This window comes from Accipiter gentilis, chromosome 29 (genome assembly GCF_929443795.1).
Source record: "Accipiter gentilis chromosome 29, bAccGen1.1, whole genome shotgun sequence".
In the NCBI taxonomy this organism is placed as follows: domain Eukaryota; kingdom Metazoa; phylum Chordata; class Aves; order Accipitriformes; family Accipitridae; genus Astur; species Astur gentilis.
The window spans coordinates 5,570,234-5,584,845 of NC_064908.1; the positions used below are offsets into that span (position 1 = coordinate 5,570,234).

The 14,612-nt window shown below is 60.1% G+C and overlaps 1 protein-coding gene across 2 annotated transcripts; it reads right to left on the minus strand.

Moving 5' to 3' along the window:
* Window positions 1-5,297: 5,297 nt before the first annotated feature.
* TULP1 (TUB like protein 1) lies at window positions 5,298-13,340 on the minus strand. 2 transcript variants are annotated; one of them, XM_049833122.1, is made up of 14 exons: window positions 13,092-13,340; window positions 12,584-12,629; window positions 10,909-11,026; window positions 10,645-10,791; window positions 9,886-10,020; window positions 9,511-9,618; window positions 9,268-9,402; window positions 8,986-9,077; window positions 8,575-8,748; window positions 8,041-8,153; window positions 7,436-7,544; window positions 7,124-7,222; window positions 6,665-6,836; window positions 5,298-5,793 (listed from the first exon to the last, which is right to left on the minus strand). In XM_049833122.1, exons 1-14 carry the CDS (start codon window positions 13,136-13,138, stop codon window positions 5,660-5,662), a joined length of 1,629 nt encoding a protein of 542 aa, XP_049689079.1. In that variant the 5' UTR covers window positions 13,139-13,340; the 3' UTR covers window positions 5,298-5,659. The 2 variants fall into 2 exon arrangements, with proteins under 2 accessions (XP_049689079.1, XP_049689080.1); XM_049833123.1 differs by lacking the exons at window positions 12,584-12,629; window positions 13,092-13,340 and adding an exon at window positions 11,516-12,524.
* Between the last annotated feature and the right edge of the window lie 1,272 nt (window positions 13,341-14,612).

The window sequence follows — 14,612 nt, forward strand, 5'->3', positions numbered from 1 at the left end:
GGGACGGGAAAGTTTATGCAAGGGAGGAGCAGAAAGTTGGGAGTCAATCAGGAGGCGGCGGGGCCGGGCCGACCCTCCTCCCTCCTCCCGCTGCCCTCCGCCCTCCTCCCCGGCCCTCCCTCCTCTCCCTCCTTCCCTCCTTCCCTCCCTCCTTCCACCCTGCCGACCCTCCTCTCCCTCCCTCCCCGGGGCGGCGGCGCTCCCCGACGGGGCAGCGGGAACGCGGGGCTTCTCCTCCACCGGGGAGGGGCTTGGTGGGGTTTTTTTTGGGAAAGGGCAGCCCTGGAGCCCGGTTCGGCCCGGCCCGGGATCTGGGAGCGCCCTCTAGAAGCCTTCCTCACCCTCCTCCTCCTCCTCTTTCTCCGGTCCGCAGCCCCGGGATGCAGCCCCGGGCCGGGGCATGAGGGTGCTGCTGTCCCGTCCCGTCACCAGCCAGCCAGGGTCCCCCGTGCCCACCTTCAGCCCCTTCTGCACATCTTCATCGCCCCCCGTGCAGCCTCACCCCCCCGTGTGCACCTTCATCCCCGTGCTTGCCTTCATCCCTTTCGACACGCCTTCATTGTCCTCTGCACACCCTCATCGCCTGCCGCACACCTTCATCCCCCTCCTCATCCCCATCCTCACACCTTCATCCCCCTCCTCATCCCCATCCTCACACCCTCACACCCCCCCGAACACCTTCATCCCCCTCCTCATCCCCATCCTCACACCCCCCCAAACACCTTCATCCCCCTCCTCATCCCCATACCCTCATCCCCCTCCAAACACCTTCATCCCCCTCCAAACACCTTCATCCCCCTTCTCATCCCCATCCTCACGCCATCATCCCCCTCCTCATCCCCCCCTGCTCAGCCTGCTGCACCCCACCAGCATGCAGATTCCCCGTCTTTCCCAGACACCCACCCCACCCTGCGGTACCCAGGACGGGGATCTCAGCCCATGCAGTTGCGATTTCCCAAGGGAACCCAGCCAGGAGCCAGGCCACGGTCATTTCCTCGGAGCGAGCCGATGGGTGGTAACGTGCTAAGCCACAGCCGGCTGATCGCATGCGAGTCCCTGGCCGAGACCCAGCCCGACTGTTGGGAACTGCAGCCCCGATACAGGCAACACGCGGCAAAAAACCCGGCCCTGTCGGCCACAGGGTCCGGCAGGCGCCGAGGGTCTGCGCCGTGGTACCCGAAACCCACGGAGGTAAACTGGGGAGAGGGATCCTCCCGGTGCCCTGCTTGGAGAAGGGATGCTCTTTGCATCCCATCCCTTCTAGAAACATATTTTTCTAATTTTCTTGCTGAGCTTGGTTGTATTCAAGCATTTTGGGACAAGACAGCCAGCACTGCAGCCCATACAGCGACAGTCTCTGAAGCATCCAGCGCATTCAGCAATCGTGTGTGATTAATAAAACCATATCACATTCTTCCACCCTTGGCCTGGTGCTAACTTGTAAGAAATCTGGACCAAAAACTGCAACAAAATGGCTGCTATTCTCTAAGGGCCGTTCGGAGCACTCGTTACTCATCCCTTACTTGGGCAAAAATGACATTGACTGCTCCTGGAGATGACAGGCTTAATTGAGTTCAATAGGAGTTTAGGCTGAGTAAGGCATGAGCAAACAAGCGTGCATTAGCCCATGAATAAAAGCCTGATCTGCAAATGTTTAGGAACACATGTAACGCCGCACAGGGGAGTACCGAGGGGGTCACCGCCGCGCCGGGCCTGCCGGGCGTGCAGGGGTCAGGCTCCGGCTCGGTGACAGCATCCAACCCAACCGCTGGTGATGCAGGGATGAGCTTGTTCTAGAGCGTGGCGATTCGAGCCTGGCTCGGTAGTTTGTTTCAGTCCTGCCTCTTAATTTTTATTTTTTTTCCTCCTTCAGAAGTCCATAATCCTTGTTTCTGCTATTCTTCGTCCACTGGTGGGAACAGCAACTTCCTTTCCCAAATTATAATATAAAAGAGCTGCAAGCAGCAACGCCATAAATAATATTTTCTTATGGCCAGAACATCCAAGTCTAGGCAAGACACCAAGAACAGCTACAACATTGTAAAACTCCAACACTTCTCCAGAATGGATTCACTAATTAAAAAATGATTCCTTTTTAAAAGCAGTTGAAAAATATTGGCTTTCCCATTACCGCCTGTCGCTTGCTGCGCCGAGAAAGAGCCCATCCTGCAAACCCGCAGCCCAGCTTACCAGCCCTGACTCTGCCTTTCCCTCTAAAAAATGACACCGAAAGAAATACACGGGAAGGGGAAGGGGAGAGAAAAAACACCCTGTTCCGTTCCGTCCTTTAATTAATTAATGTATCACCACTTCAAAGCACGGAGCGAGAGCCCCTGAGGCTGAGGTGATGCTCTCCGCTGGGCAGGGCGCTCGCTGGGAACCAAACAGCTCCGGCCCTTCCATTGCCAGGTGAGGAGTTTTCCTGCGCTGGCTTCCCCTCCTGAACCTGCCGGGATGCAGCCAGCCCTCTCCCTCCGCGGGCTGCCCGGCTGATGGGGCATTTGCCTTCCGGAGCCCCATGGAAATACCCCACAGCCCCCCCACTAAAAGTGCAAGGGCTGAGCGCGTGGAGCCCGCCGAGCCCCGGGTGCCTGGGGCAGAGGGAGAAGCGAGGAGTTGGTGACGAGCGCTACGCTTCCATCCTCCTCCTCAGCTCTGGACCAGCATCTTTCCACTCATCGGCATGGGATGGGGATGCCGGTAAGTACCGCCTTACGAGAGCCGCCGGCACCACAGTGAGATTGGTCCTAGCTAGGATGCGGCGCTCAGCATGGAGGTGGGACCTTATTTTTTTTCCTCCCCTTTGCCTTTTAACCATCTTTGCAAAACCAAAATGCATTTCCCAGGAGGTTCCCTTGAGGAGCTGCTGACAGTCGCCTCCGGCCGCTAGCCACACTCGTGCCCCTGCGTGAGCGCTTCGTGGGGTTAAATCCATCCCTGCACCACCAGCTTAGCACCAGCCCCCTAAAATGAAGCTTCAGAAGCCTCAAAGTCTCATGCTGCGGGGAAAACATCATCCCTGGGGACTGAGAAAACCCCTTCTCCAAGGAAGACACACACTTTGGGCTCAAACGCCGTTGATAAGGCTCCTTCTCTTTTTTTTTTTTTTTTTTTTTTTTAATCTTTTCTTGCAGCGAGCATTCCTTTCACACCCACGCACACCCCAGCATCCTCAGCCATTGGTCTGCCGGCGCATCCGTCACACTTTCCGTCGGCCAAAGTAGATACACATTTCAACTGCTTCCATTCCTCATCTCCTCTGGTGTTAACAGCCAGCGCAAACAAAGGGCCCGAACATCCATCGCCCTATTAAATTGTTTTCATTTGTTTCTTGTGCCACAGTTGGTTTGGGTTAGAGGGTTTGTCTAAGTGATTTGGGGTGGGTGGCTGATGCGGTAACTGTATTCTGGGATGGGGTGGCATTGCATTGGATACCCGTGGCAGATTTTTTGCTCCGCTTGGGCTGCAGGCTGGGAATCACAAGGGGTTTGCAAGCAACGGGCAACACGGAGACTTTTTGGGTGAGGGGAGGGAGGAAGTCCCTGGGAGGCAGCTGGGAGAATGGGAGACGGTGCTCCAGTGAGAGCCTGGGGAACCAAAACCCCTCTCTCTCACCCCGCTTTGGCTTTTCTGCTTCCACTGGAGGAAATGGGAACAAGCGTTAGCTCAACCGTTAGCTGAGCTTTTCCCGATTTCAAACAGATGTTGGGTTCGTGGCTGGATTTGGGCAGAAAGCTCTCGCTTTCCCCACATTTGCTGGCCATACCTAGCCAGGGGATGCTGGCCCCAAACCGCGGTGGCTGGTTCTCTCTTTAGCTCACAAGAAGGTCTCTGATCTCACCGCGTGGGTAAGGGACGATGTCCCACGCTGGCCCATTGTCCCCAAGCTGTTCGCCTCCTTCTGCCCCCGTCACGAGCGTTTGCCGATGAATCACGGAGCCCGGATTCGTGCTGCTGGCGGGAAAACCTCGGCTCTGTCTGCAAAGCCACTGGGGCAGATGTTTGCCAGTGGTCCCAGCTCATGGTCCCACTGTCGCTGTTATCTGTCCCCAACCCCACGCAGGGACGGGTTCGGGCTGCGGCGGTGTTGCAACACTGCCCAGCAAGGATGAGCATCCCTCTTACACAACCGCATCTGTCTCATCCGTCTCCTGCTCCTCGGCCTTTTGCGCCCCGGCTACCTCTCACAGCATTAAATTGGGGGGTGGTCAAATCACCCCCTGAATGGGGGAAAGACCTGTATGTTACCTGGGAAGGGGACCCCAAATTGTCTCAGCCCCCCCCGGGGTCACTGCATGAGCTGAGCAGGTGAGAAGCATTATCGGGGAATCGAAGACGGTGTTTCAAAGCACCTTGGCACGTCCCTGTATTTCTCACCACTGAATTAATCAGATTTGGGCCTGTCCGTGCAGCCAAAGCCTTACCCCACAAAGGTGGGTTTGTGCTGGAAATGGGGGCACAGGCTACCCTGGTCTCCCCGAGCTGCCCCTCTCCAGCATCTCCCTTTCCCAATGACCCCCCCGGAGCTCCCCATGACACCCCGCGGGTCTGTGCCATCAGCAGGGAGCACCAGCGGGGCCAGTCCCGGCAGCGGAGACACCCAGGGCGTGCGGGGCTCCGTGGGACCACCAGCCCGGTGGGGTCCGGAGGGATGCCGCAGAGCACCGGGGCGGTGAGCGGCGGGGGCACGGGGGGCTCGGCGAGGCCCGTCCGGTCGCTGAGCGTGACTCAGCACCGAACCACACCTTGTGAGTCACCCCAGCGCTTCCTGGTGCACCCAGAGTTTTCCCTTCCAGGTCCCTCTTGGCAGCACCGACCCAGCCCGGCCCCGTGCCGGTGATGCCAGCTTTGCCTCACGTGGCTGCTGGCCCTCCTCCGCCGGCACCGGCTTCCCTCGGCACATGCCCACATGCCACCAGTGCTCTGGGTGCCAGGGTGCTCCTCGGGGACCTAAATCCCCAAAGGGTTTCCAGGCAGTGGGGTTAGACCCAGCTCGTGGAGAGCCCAAGTTGTGCAAAGACACCATGGGCACCGCACGGCTGCTTGTGCCAGGGCAAAAATGGGGTAAAAATGGGGCAAACCCAGGGTTTGGTGCCCGGTGGGCATTGACCCGGGTGGGAGGTCCCTCGCCGGGAGCTTGGGCAGAGCCCGGCCACACGTGGTCTCTGTGTGCACTCATAGGATGAGGAAACATGAACGAGGAGACCACCAACCCCCCTCTCACTGAGAGATGGAGCTACAAAATACAAACCAGAATCTAAAAAAAAAAAAAAAAAAAGAGGGATGAGTTTCCAGGATCCGAGTCCAAGAAACATCTCAAAGGGATGAGATCGGGATCACAGTCAGCCTCATCTGCTAAATATACCCCAGGCCTGACGCTGCCATCTGCCCCAGACCAGCGATCTGTCCCAAATTTGCCTGGAGAGGGTGGCCATGGCTGGATGAGTGTCCCACGGCACTCTGTGGGCACCATGCACCTCGAGCCACCCCAGGAGCAGCTGTAACCATGAGCGTTCACCGGGCAGAAGGTGGAAACAGAGGGGTAGGATGGGGATGCAGGAGCAGGACGGGGATGCGGGAGCATCCACCGGGCACCAGTGCGCAGCCCCAGCACGCAGCCCCGGCAGTCCCGGTGGCCCCGGCAGCCCCGGCACGGGTGCTACTCGCAGGCCAGCTTCCCGTCGAAGCTGGAGAGGGCGATGGCGAAGGCCTGCACGGCACAGAGCGGGTAGTTGTAGTCCATGGTGAAAGCGTCGTCTGCCACGCGCCCGAACTGCATCACGATGTAGTCGGCTGCAGGAGAGAGGGCGAGCGGCTGGGATGTCACCCGCGCACCCTTCCCACCCTTTTCCCAGGGGACGCATGCAGCAGCGTCCCAAAGAAGCCGCCCCCGCCTTCCACCGAGCTCAGCCCACGGTTGGTGTGCCGGTGGCACCGTACCGCAGCGCGTGTTACCGAAAACCATCATTTTCCCATTGCGCGCTCCAGCGCAGAACCACGACACCCTTCGGACCCCCCAGCACCCCTTCCCCGGGAGCCGCAGCCCCCCGAGGGACAGGGACTTCACTCACCCCCCCGTGGGACCTCTGCTACCGGAGGGCGGGTGACAGGAAATCTGTAAAAATAACCAGGGGCCCCCGAGAGGTTTTTTCTGTCCCGTAACCCAACACCCCGGAGGCCGAGGGTTTCTGACTGCACCGGACAGGTGACGAACGGCCGCGTCCGGCCGCTCACGCGGGGACAGAGCCACTGCCACCCCCGAGGGACCGTCCCCGAGGCGCGACGCACCCCGGGGTGAGCCCGCCGGCGATGCGGGGTGCGTGCTGGAGGTGATGCTCTGGGATGGCCTGGGTTGAGTGGGTGGCTGTAGTGTGATAAGGGGGGGGGGCTCAGCACCCCACAGGATTTGTCCTTGCCCTAATCTGCCTGGCAACAGGTGACCCGCGCGCTCCCTCTGCCGGCACCCGGGGCCAGCAGGCAGCTGCCTGTGCGGTGCCGCACGCCCTGTCCACCTTCATCCCAGCTCCAGCAAAGGCAGGCAAGACCCCAAAGCAGCCATGCATGGAAAAAAACTAAACCTCGGCAAAATAAGGGGTTGCTGGGACCAGCCGACGGCAGTGCTCCCCCACCGTCACCCCCCCGTCCCGTCCCCTTCCCAGCTTACGGTCGCTGCCGTGCACGATCTGGAAGTTTTTGACGGAGGCGTGGGTGACCCGGCCGTGGAAATTGAGGACGTAGGACTGGGTCTCGTCGTTCCACACTGGCGCCTTATTGTGCAGCTCAATCACGTTGTCCATGTTTTTGTTCTGCCATCGCATCAGGAGGCCGTCGTTATCCTGGGAAGGGGGAGAGGGGGGAGAGCAGAGTTGGGGTGACCCTACCCGGAGCCTTGCCACCCCCCGTGGCATGCCCGGGGGATGCTCTGTAGCAGTACCCAGCTGAGAGACAGGATCCAGCGCGAACAAAATAATACAGATGCCACATCCCCCACCTCCCAGGGAGGTGCCTTGAATTTCAGGGACACCTGAAAGCATTTCCATGCCCCAAAATGGGTAAAATCCAAGGTGAACCCCAGCAAATCCAGTCTCCCAAGGAGTTTCTCCCAGTCTGGCCCCTGACTTACATTTCGGGGCCGGATGGGCACCCTCTCGCTGTCGGCATTCATCCCGGGGATGATGACCGTCATCTTCCGGGGGCCTTTGAACCCTAAAACGTTGGTCTCCTACAAGAGAAGCCCCGTCCCTAAAACCAGCAACCGCCATGGGCTGCAGCCTCCCACCGGTGGCTGAACGAGGGCTCAGGGATGGATCCAGCCCATCCCGCATCTCTACAAGCCCCCAGGGCAGTAGCCCAGTGAAAGGGTGCAGGTCAGGACCCCCTCGCCGCCTGCCCAGGAGGTCCCCAGGGTGGGGGGTGTCCCCGTGCCGCTGCTTACGTAGACCACGGCCGAGAGCTCCTGCCGCACGTTGGACCAGTCAGCGTTGGCCCTGTCGGGGTTCGCGCCGTTGTCGAACACAGTGAACTTTGTACCCATCAGGTTGGATCTGCAGCCGAGGATGGGAGATGGCCATGACCGGTGCCACCGAGTCTCCTCCGACCTCCCCTGTCCCCCCCACTCCAAGCACAGCCCCAGCTGCGAAACCCACTTGCGGCCCCCAGCTAACACCGTCCTTCCCACCCTTTAGCCATTTGCTCGGGTTCAGGGCACCCCTAAATTGGGGCATTATAGGGGGGACCCCCCAGCATCGCTGTGCAGCTACCAGCAGTGCAACGGGCCGGGACTTGCCGGGCTCGCTGGGCGCCGTTTCTAGCTGTGACCTGTCTGCCAGGAGGAACCAGACAAGCCTGTTTTCCCCTCCCAGCCCCCCCGACACTCCTCAGGTCAGACCCAGCAGTGGGGAACTCCGAATTTAGCCTCTTGCCTGACCCAGCCATTGCTTGAGGCAGCCAGCAACCCATGGAGCAGGAGCAGGGTGCTGCAGGAATGGGGTGCTGCAGGAATGGGGTGCCACTGAAACGGGGTGCCACCTCCACTCCTACCTCAGCTTCCCGATGAAGTTCTCTCCCCCCCGTGACAGGTCGGTGGGGTCGATGGAGATGAGGTAGTTGGAGGTTTTGCTCTTCTTACGCTTCCTCCCGGCGAGGAGGAACACCTGGGAGGGTGGTGGGACCGTGTTGGGATGGGGCATTGTCATCGCCATCGCTGCCGCCATCCCTGGCTCACCACCCCGCCGTGCCCTCTGTGCAAGGCTTGGCCCAACAGGTCACTGCCACGACCTCGCGCAAGTGATGGAGTGAAGATGATCCCCAAAATACTGGCTGAGCCATGGGGGCGGGAGGGTCTGAGCCCAGCCTGGAATTAGCATGGCTCTCCAGCAGACGTTTGCTCATGATTCATCCCAGGTACCATCGACATGGGGCATTTCCCAAGAGGAATTGCAGGGGAAGGGAGCAGCCCCATCCAGGACCCACCACCACAGTGGGATGCAGGCAGGCATCCCCCCAAAACCCTGAGGTTGCTCCCCGGGGTGGGCGTAGAGCCCCAGGAGTCTCCAAGCCCCCAACCCATCTCACCTTCTTGTCATTATCCAAGTGGAGGTAATAGGTGGGGTAAAGCCCTCGGTCCATCCCCTTCTTGTCCCGCGTCACCCGGCACTTGATGGTCACCCCCTGCGGCGCCGGCCGCAGCACAAACTCCTCCAGGTTGTCCACCTCAATGACAGGCGACGGGGGCCTTTCCTCCTTTGTCTGCAACACGAGAGGGGATGGTGACCCCGAAGCCAAACCTCCCAAAAGCTCGTCTCCTTTCCCAACTAATTGCTCTTTGCTCCTGATCACCCCTCTGGGCTGTGGCTGGTGGCTTTGGGGATGGTGCTGCGGTGGGTCTCCCTGGGGGATGCTCTAGCCCCCTGACCCACACTGGGGGGGAAGAGCTGCTGCGCTCACCCCGAGGGGACCCCCACAGCTCTGAGGGGGTTTTTGTACCTTCTTTGATTTCTTCCCTTTCCCCTTCTTGTTGGAGTTTTTCTGCGGGGTCTCTGGGGTCTCCTCCTCGCTCTCAGCCGCCTTGGGAGGAGCTGCAGGCAGGAACGGGCAGGGGCACAGGATGGGAGAAGAGCCTGACTCCACCGAACCCCAAAATCGGCATAGAACCGTGCCAACACCATTGATCATAACCCCCCTCTGCATGGCCAGGCTCACCCGCACCCCCACGAGCTCCTCCAGCACCCACTACCCTCCATCGCATCACTGCTGCCGGGCTCTGACCTTTCTTTTTGGTTTTCTTCTCCCTGGGAGGGTCCCCGCCAGTCTGGAAGAGAGATGCCGGGTTTTTCTTCTTCTCTGACCTGATGGGTTTGGTGCTGGCGTCAGAATCGTCCTCCTCATCGCTGCCAGTGGCGGCTGGGGGGGGACACAGGGGACACTGTCACATGGCACCGGGTGCTGTTGGCTCAGGGTGATGCCATGGGGCAGTGGGGACTGGCTGCCACCCCCTCACTCGCCCCATACCTTTCTTCTTGCTTTTCTTCTTCTCTCCGTTCACCTGGAACACGGACATGGGCTCCTTCTTGGTGCTTTTGGCAGATTTGGCTTTGCTGTCAGGGTCGCTCCTGTCTCCTAGTGGGATGCAGGAGCCGATGAGTGGCCGGACAGTGGGATGGGGATGGGCGGTGATGAGGACAGGGAGGTGGCAGGGTGGGGGCAGCGGGAAAGGTTGAGCTGGGGGCAGGTTACATGAGGAGGGGGCGATTGCCCCACAGCCTCCCCTGAGCCTCCCAGGACAGCGATGGAGATGGGACACGAGCCATCCCCTCGTCCCGGCAAGGACAGATGCAAGTGGCAACGGAGCTGGGCTCGAGCCGTGCCCATCCCCTGGGCACTCACCCTTCGGCTTCAGCTTCTTCTCCCGGCTCTCACCCGAGGGGGGCTCTTTGGGCAGCTTCTTCTTGAGCTTTTTTGGCGGGTCTTTATTCTCCACCTCCTCTTCCTCCTCTTCATCCTCCGAGTCCTCAGCTGGCTCTGCCCGGAGGTGACAACCACAGCATCAGCAACGCGATGGCCTCTTGCACTGGGGACCCGCGGCCTCATGATTTGCGAGCAGGGAACCTCCCTCGGCAGCGCCAGCCGGCGTGGGCACCCATCCCACCATGGCCAGGGTGCTGGGGCCATGGGTGCCCGGCCCAACCAGGGTGGCCAGCAGCACGTTGGACATGTCCAGTGCCGGACACAGCGTGCAAAGTCACACTGCCATCTCGCGGCTGCACCCCCGGGGTGCGGATTGGGGAGGGGGATGAGCCCCATCTTTTCGCCCACCCCATCTTTTTGCTCCGGTAGGATGTCCGGGGAGCTGGTGGCACCGGCCAGCCGCCAACTGCCACATTCCCAGGGAGCATGTGTCCCCCCCGGCCCTGATCCCAACTCCCCAGTCAACACCATGCGTGCCGGTCCCCTACCACATCCCCTTTCCTTCCAGTATGCAGCTGGGTTTTGGCCAAAAAGCCCCCCCCAGGGACATGCAGGGTCCCTGCAGACACCGGGACCATCAATGGCACTGGCAGGACGTGGTGCGAGGGGCCGTGGTGCACGGGGATATGAGATGCCATGAGTGGGTGCCCGCAGAGGGGTGGGTGCTGCCCCCCCCACCTTGCTGCTTCTTGGGGCCCTTGGCCACGCGGGAGCGGGCGGCCGGGCTCTCCTTCTTCTTCCGAGGCTCCCGAGTGACTTTGGAGTAGGCGTCCTTGTCGCTCTCCTCCTCTTTCTCCTCCTTCTTCTTCCTCAGCTTCTTCACCCCTACACGTTTCAAGAGATGCTCTCAATGGAGACACAGCGGGTGCAGGATGGGGCCATGGGAGGGACCAGCGTGTCCCCCCATTTCCATGCAAGTAGTGGGGGGGTGTCTGTGCTTACCCTGTGCCGGGGCACCGGGGTCCTCCGCAGCCCCCGCCTCACCCGGCTTCTTCACCCGCAGCCGCCGGGGCTTCGCCTCAGGCTCCGGCACAGGCTCCTGCCGCTTCTTCTTCAGCTTCTGCCCCACGGATAGTGCTGCGGAGATAGTGCCAGCCTTAAATCCCTTTTCACTTTGCAAGGCAAGCCCAGCTCATACAGCACCATCTCCCTTTCCAAAATACAGGCAGGCTTTTCCCTGGCCCCACATGGGAGCAGGGACCCATTTCAGGGACGGGGACACGGTCGCACCTTCAAATGAGCAACTTACCATGGGGCAGTCCCCCGGGGAAGGCAGAAGGAGGAAAACAGAAAAAGGCTGTTAGCAGACAGATGGGAGAGCATCAGTGCTGGGACAGACGGCCACGTGCCAGCCCGAGGGATGAGGGACATGTTGCTGGCGATGCCCCGACACTATGGACCATGCTGGCATGGAGGGACAAACCACGCTGTGCCATACGGACCCCAGCCAGGAGCCACCCTGGGCACCGGCTTATCTCCCAGTGGGCATCCCGGGGGACCTGAACTGGGACAGGGGACACGGGGATGGGCAGGCAGCCTGGCTCCGCACCTCCATCTCCTCTCGTCCCCACGAAAGGCTCCGGTCGAAGGTAAGGAACTGTGGGGTTGTGCTGGGATGGAGGTCAGCTGGAGCAGAGAAGCAGGAGGATTAGGCACAGCACACCTAATCCTGGTTAGTCGGGGCTATAAATAACTCTGATTTACCAAATACGGAGCATCTGGGGCAGCACTTGCCTCCGGACAGGAGATATTTGGGGAGTGGGTGTCAGTTTGGGGCCCTCAGAAAGTGATTTAAGCAAACCCAGTTGCACCAGGGCACCCACCACCCGACAAAGCACCTTCCCCCTCGCAGGGGTTTCATCCCTCCCGGATGCCCCAGCCCAGTGGGTGAAGGTGTTTTCCAAGAGGCGGGATCTGGCTGGATCCCAGCAGGATCCCAGCGGGATCCCAGCGTTGTGGATTTGGGGGGCGGAAGCTGGGGGTCCCGTGGCGGAGCTTGGAACAGGCTGGTTTCTTCCATGTCATCAGCTCACACCGAAAAGCTCCTTCGCATCCTTTAATCCCTTAAGCAGCTGGGGGGGAGGACAGCCACTGTCTTCATTACTTAACGAAGCCCTTCGAGGAGGGGCTGCTGATTAAATTGGGTGGTTGGTCCATGAAATTGCTGCCGAGACCCCTCCGAGGCCGGGCAGCACCCGAGGGCTGTGCCGAAATGCAATGAGGGGGGTCTCTGGCCTTTGGGGTCACAGCCTGGGGAAAGTGAGTCACGGCTGCCGGCTTAACTGAGAGGCTTAATTAAATTGTTAATTAGGAACTGAGAGCCCACCTCACGGGGTGCTTCGAAGTGATGGAGGGGGGGTTAGAAGGATGCACAAAGGAGCAGAGGGGAGGCTGTGGGATTTCCTCTGCCCACCTGCTCTGGAGGGGGGGTCCCCCAAAAGCTCATGCCCCCCCCAGGGCTGCAGCACCCTGATGGATCAGCCCATCCAACCCCAAGTCAATCTCAGTGTGGGGCTGGGATTTGGGGATCTCTGATGTCCCCAGCCCTTGGGGACAGCCCGCAGCAGGGGACATGGCACCAGGGATGGGGGGGGGGGGGGGGGGGGGGTGTTCTCACCTGCTTGGGTTTGTGCTGCTGGGGGCTCCCCGGCTCCTCGCTGGGGCTGTGGGGCACAGAAGGAAAAGGTGTGAGGGCTTTCAGCCCTCTGCAGCTCCCAGGGAGGACGAGAGCCTCCGGCCGAGCACCACCCCCATTTTTGGGGTGGGGGGAAAGGTCAGCCTTTTGTTTGGCTCCAGAAGCAGCTCCCCCACCCCATCTCAACCAAGTCAAGCTCGGCCAACAGCATCCTTCCTAGCAGGGAGCACAGGACGGGCTCTGCCTTGACCAAGGGTGACAGCAATGAGGTACATTTGGGGACCCCCCCTCACTAATGAACGCTATTCCTCTCTAAACCAATGGGCATCATGACACCAACACCTGGAGAAAACAAACCTGATAAAACAGCTCATTAAATTGTAATTTAACTGAAAATAGGAGAAAAAGGCGCTGAAGGAGACGGGAGCCCAGTGGGGATACCCAGCACATTGCCCACCCCGCGGGTCGCATCCTGCCCGCCTGCACTCACCTGTCGGCAGCCCAGACCTCCCGCAGGATCTCCGTCTGCAGCGGCATGGCTCCGGGATGGCTCCCTCTGCCCTGTCCTGACCTTCCCTCCTCCCCGGCACTGGCCGCTGACCCCCCTGGTGCTGTAGCTCCTACCAGTCCTGGGCCGAATCCATGGGCTCGGGCTCAGCCACAGCCACAAGGGTCCAAGCAGCCTCACGGCATCGGCTCGGCCACCTCCGTGAGCCCCTGTGGCGAGAGGAGGAGGAGGAAGAGGAAGAGCAGGTGAAGGAGATGATTAACTTTTTATTTCTCCTGAAACTCAGTAATAGGATTTCAGGGGCTGCCGGCCAGGCGTGCCGGGAGAGCAGCTGGCAGGGCGGTAATCCCAGGAAAAGGGGGCCCTGCGGGAGTGCAGGGGGGCACAGGGGGTCAATGGGACCCCCGGTGCCTTTTGGGGGTGCCCAGCTCCCCCCACGCTGGGTGGGATCCCTGGCACGGCACAGCTGCTCGCTCCAGCCTGATGTGCGCAGAGGGATGCTGCCTGACCTTGTTTAGGGTCACCCTCCCTGGATGTGCCTTTTACCACCCAAAAATGTCTTCTTGGTGATAGAAAAGCAGGATTTGGGCTGTTTTGCGTGAGTTGGGCATGGGGAGCCCATGCAGGGGAAGGCAGCATCCCCGGCTCCGGGTGATGTTAAGGGCTTCCCTACGGACCACCGCTCTGCTCTGACCCCATCCCACATCCCCAGGTCCCTTCGGGTGACGAGTTTCACACCCTGCACATCGCTGCTCCTGCCTCACCTCGTTGTTAACAGCACTTAATATTTAGCTGTTACTATTCCCCTCCAAAGGCTGCCCGCAGATGCTCTCCAGTTGCAAAGCCGGCAACTGAGCCAAGTGCCCCCAGTGACCCCCCACCGGACCCTCGGCCTTGCTCAGCCCACCACAGACCCCCCCAAAACCTCCCACCACCCCATTTCCCACCCCGCGCCCGGTGCCACTAGATGGCATTTGAACACCGCACACCCGGCATCCCACCAGCACGGCAAAGGTTTCGACGCCTTCGGTGCAAAACCTTCCTGGTTTCCCTTTAATCTCTAAACCGCATCTCATCACCTGCCCGAGTTTAATTTCTCTTCCGAGGGGGAGAAAAGCACCAAGCCACAGTAAGCCAAAAATCTGCTTAAAAACGGGGGGGAAAGCCCAGAAAGTGCAAAGCAAGTTGTTTTTTTCTGGAGAGGGTTGTTTCCTATGGAAAACATGGCTTGGGCTGCCCCCAAAATAATTTTTTTGCCCTGCCTGCAAGAAAAAAATGCCAGTTCTTTGCAGAGCCCCTAGGTCTTGCAGCACCCTCCCCGGGCAGCACCCACAGAGATGCTTTGCTGGCTACGAGACACCCCGGGGTGGTGTAAAACTGGAGACCTGGACGAGCAGCCGGAGCAGCAGCACGGCTGCAGCACTGGGAATATCTGCTGCAAGTGGGAAAACAGACAGGCTTGAGAAATGTTGCTTCAGGTACCACCTGATGGACTACAGAGGA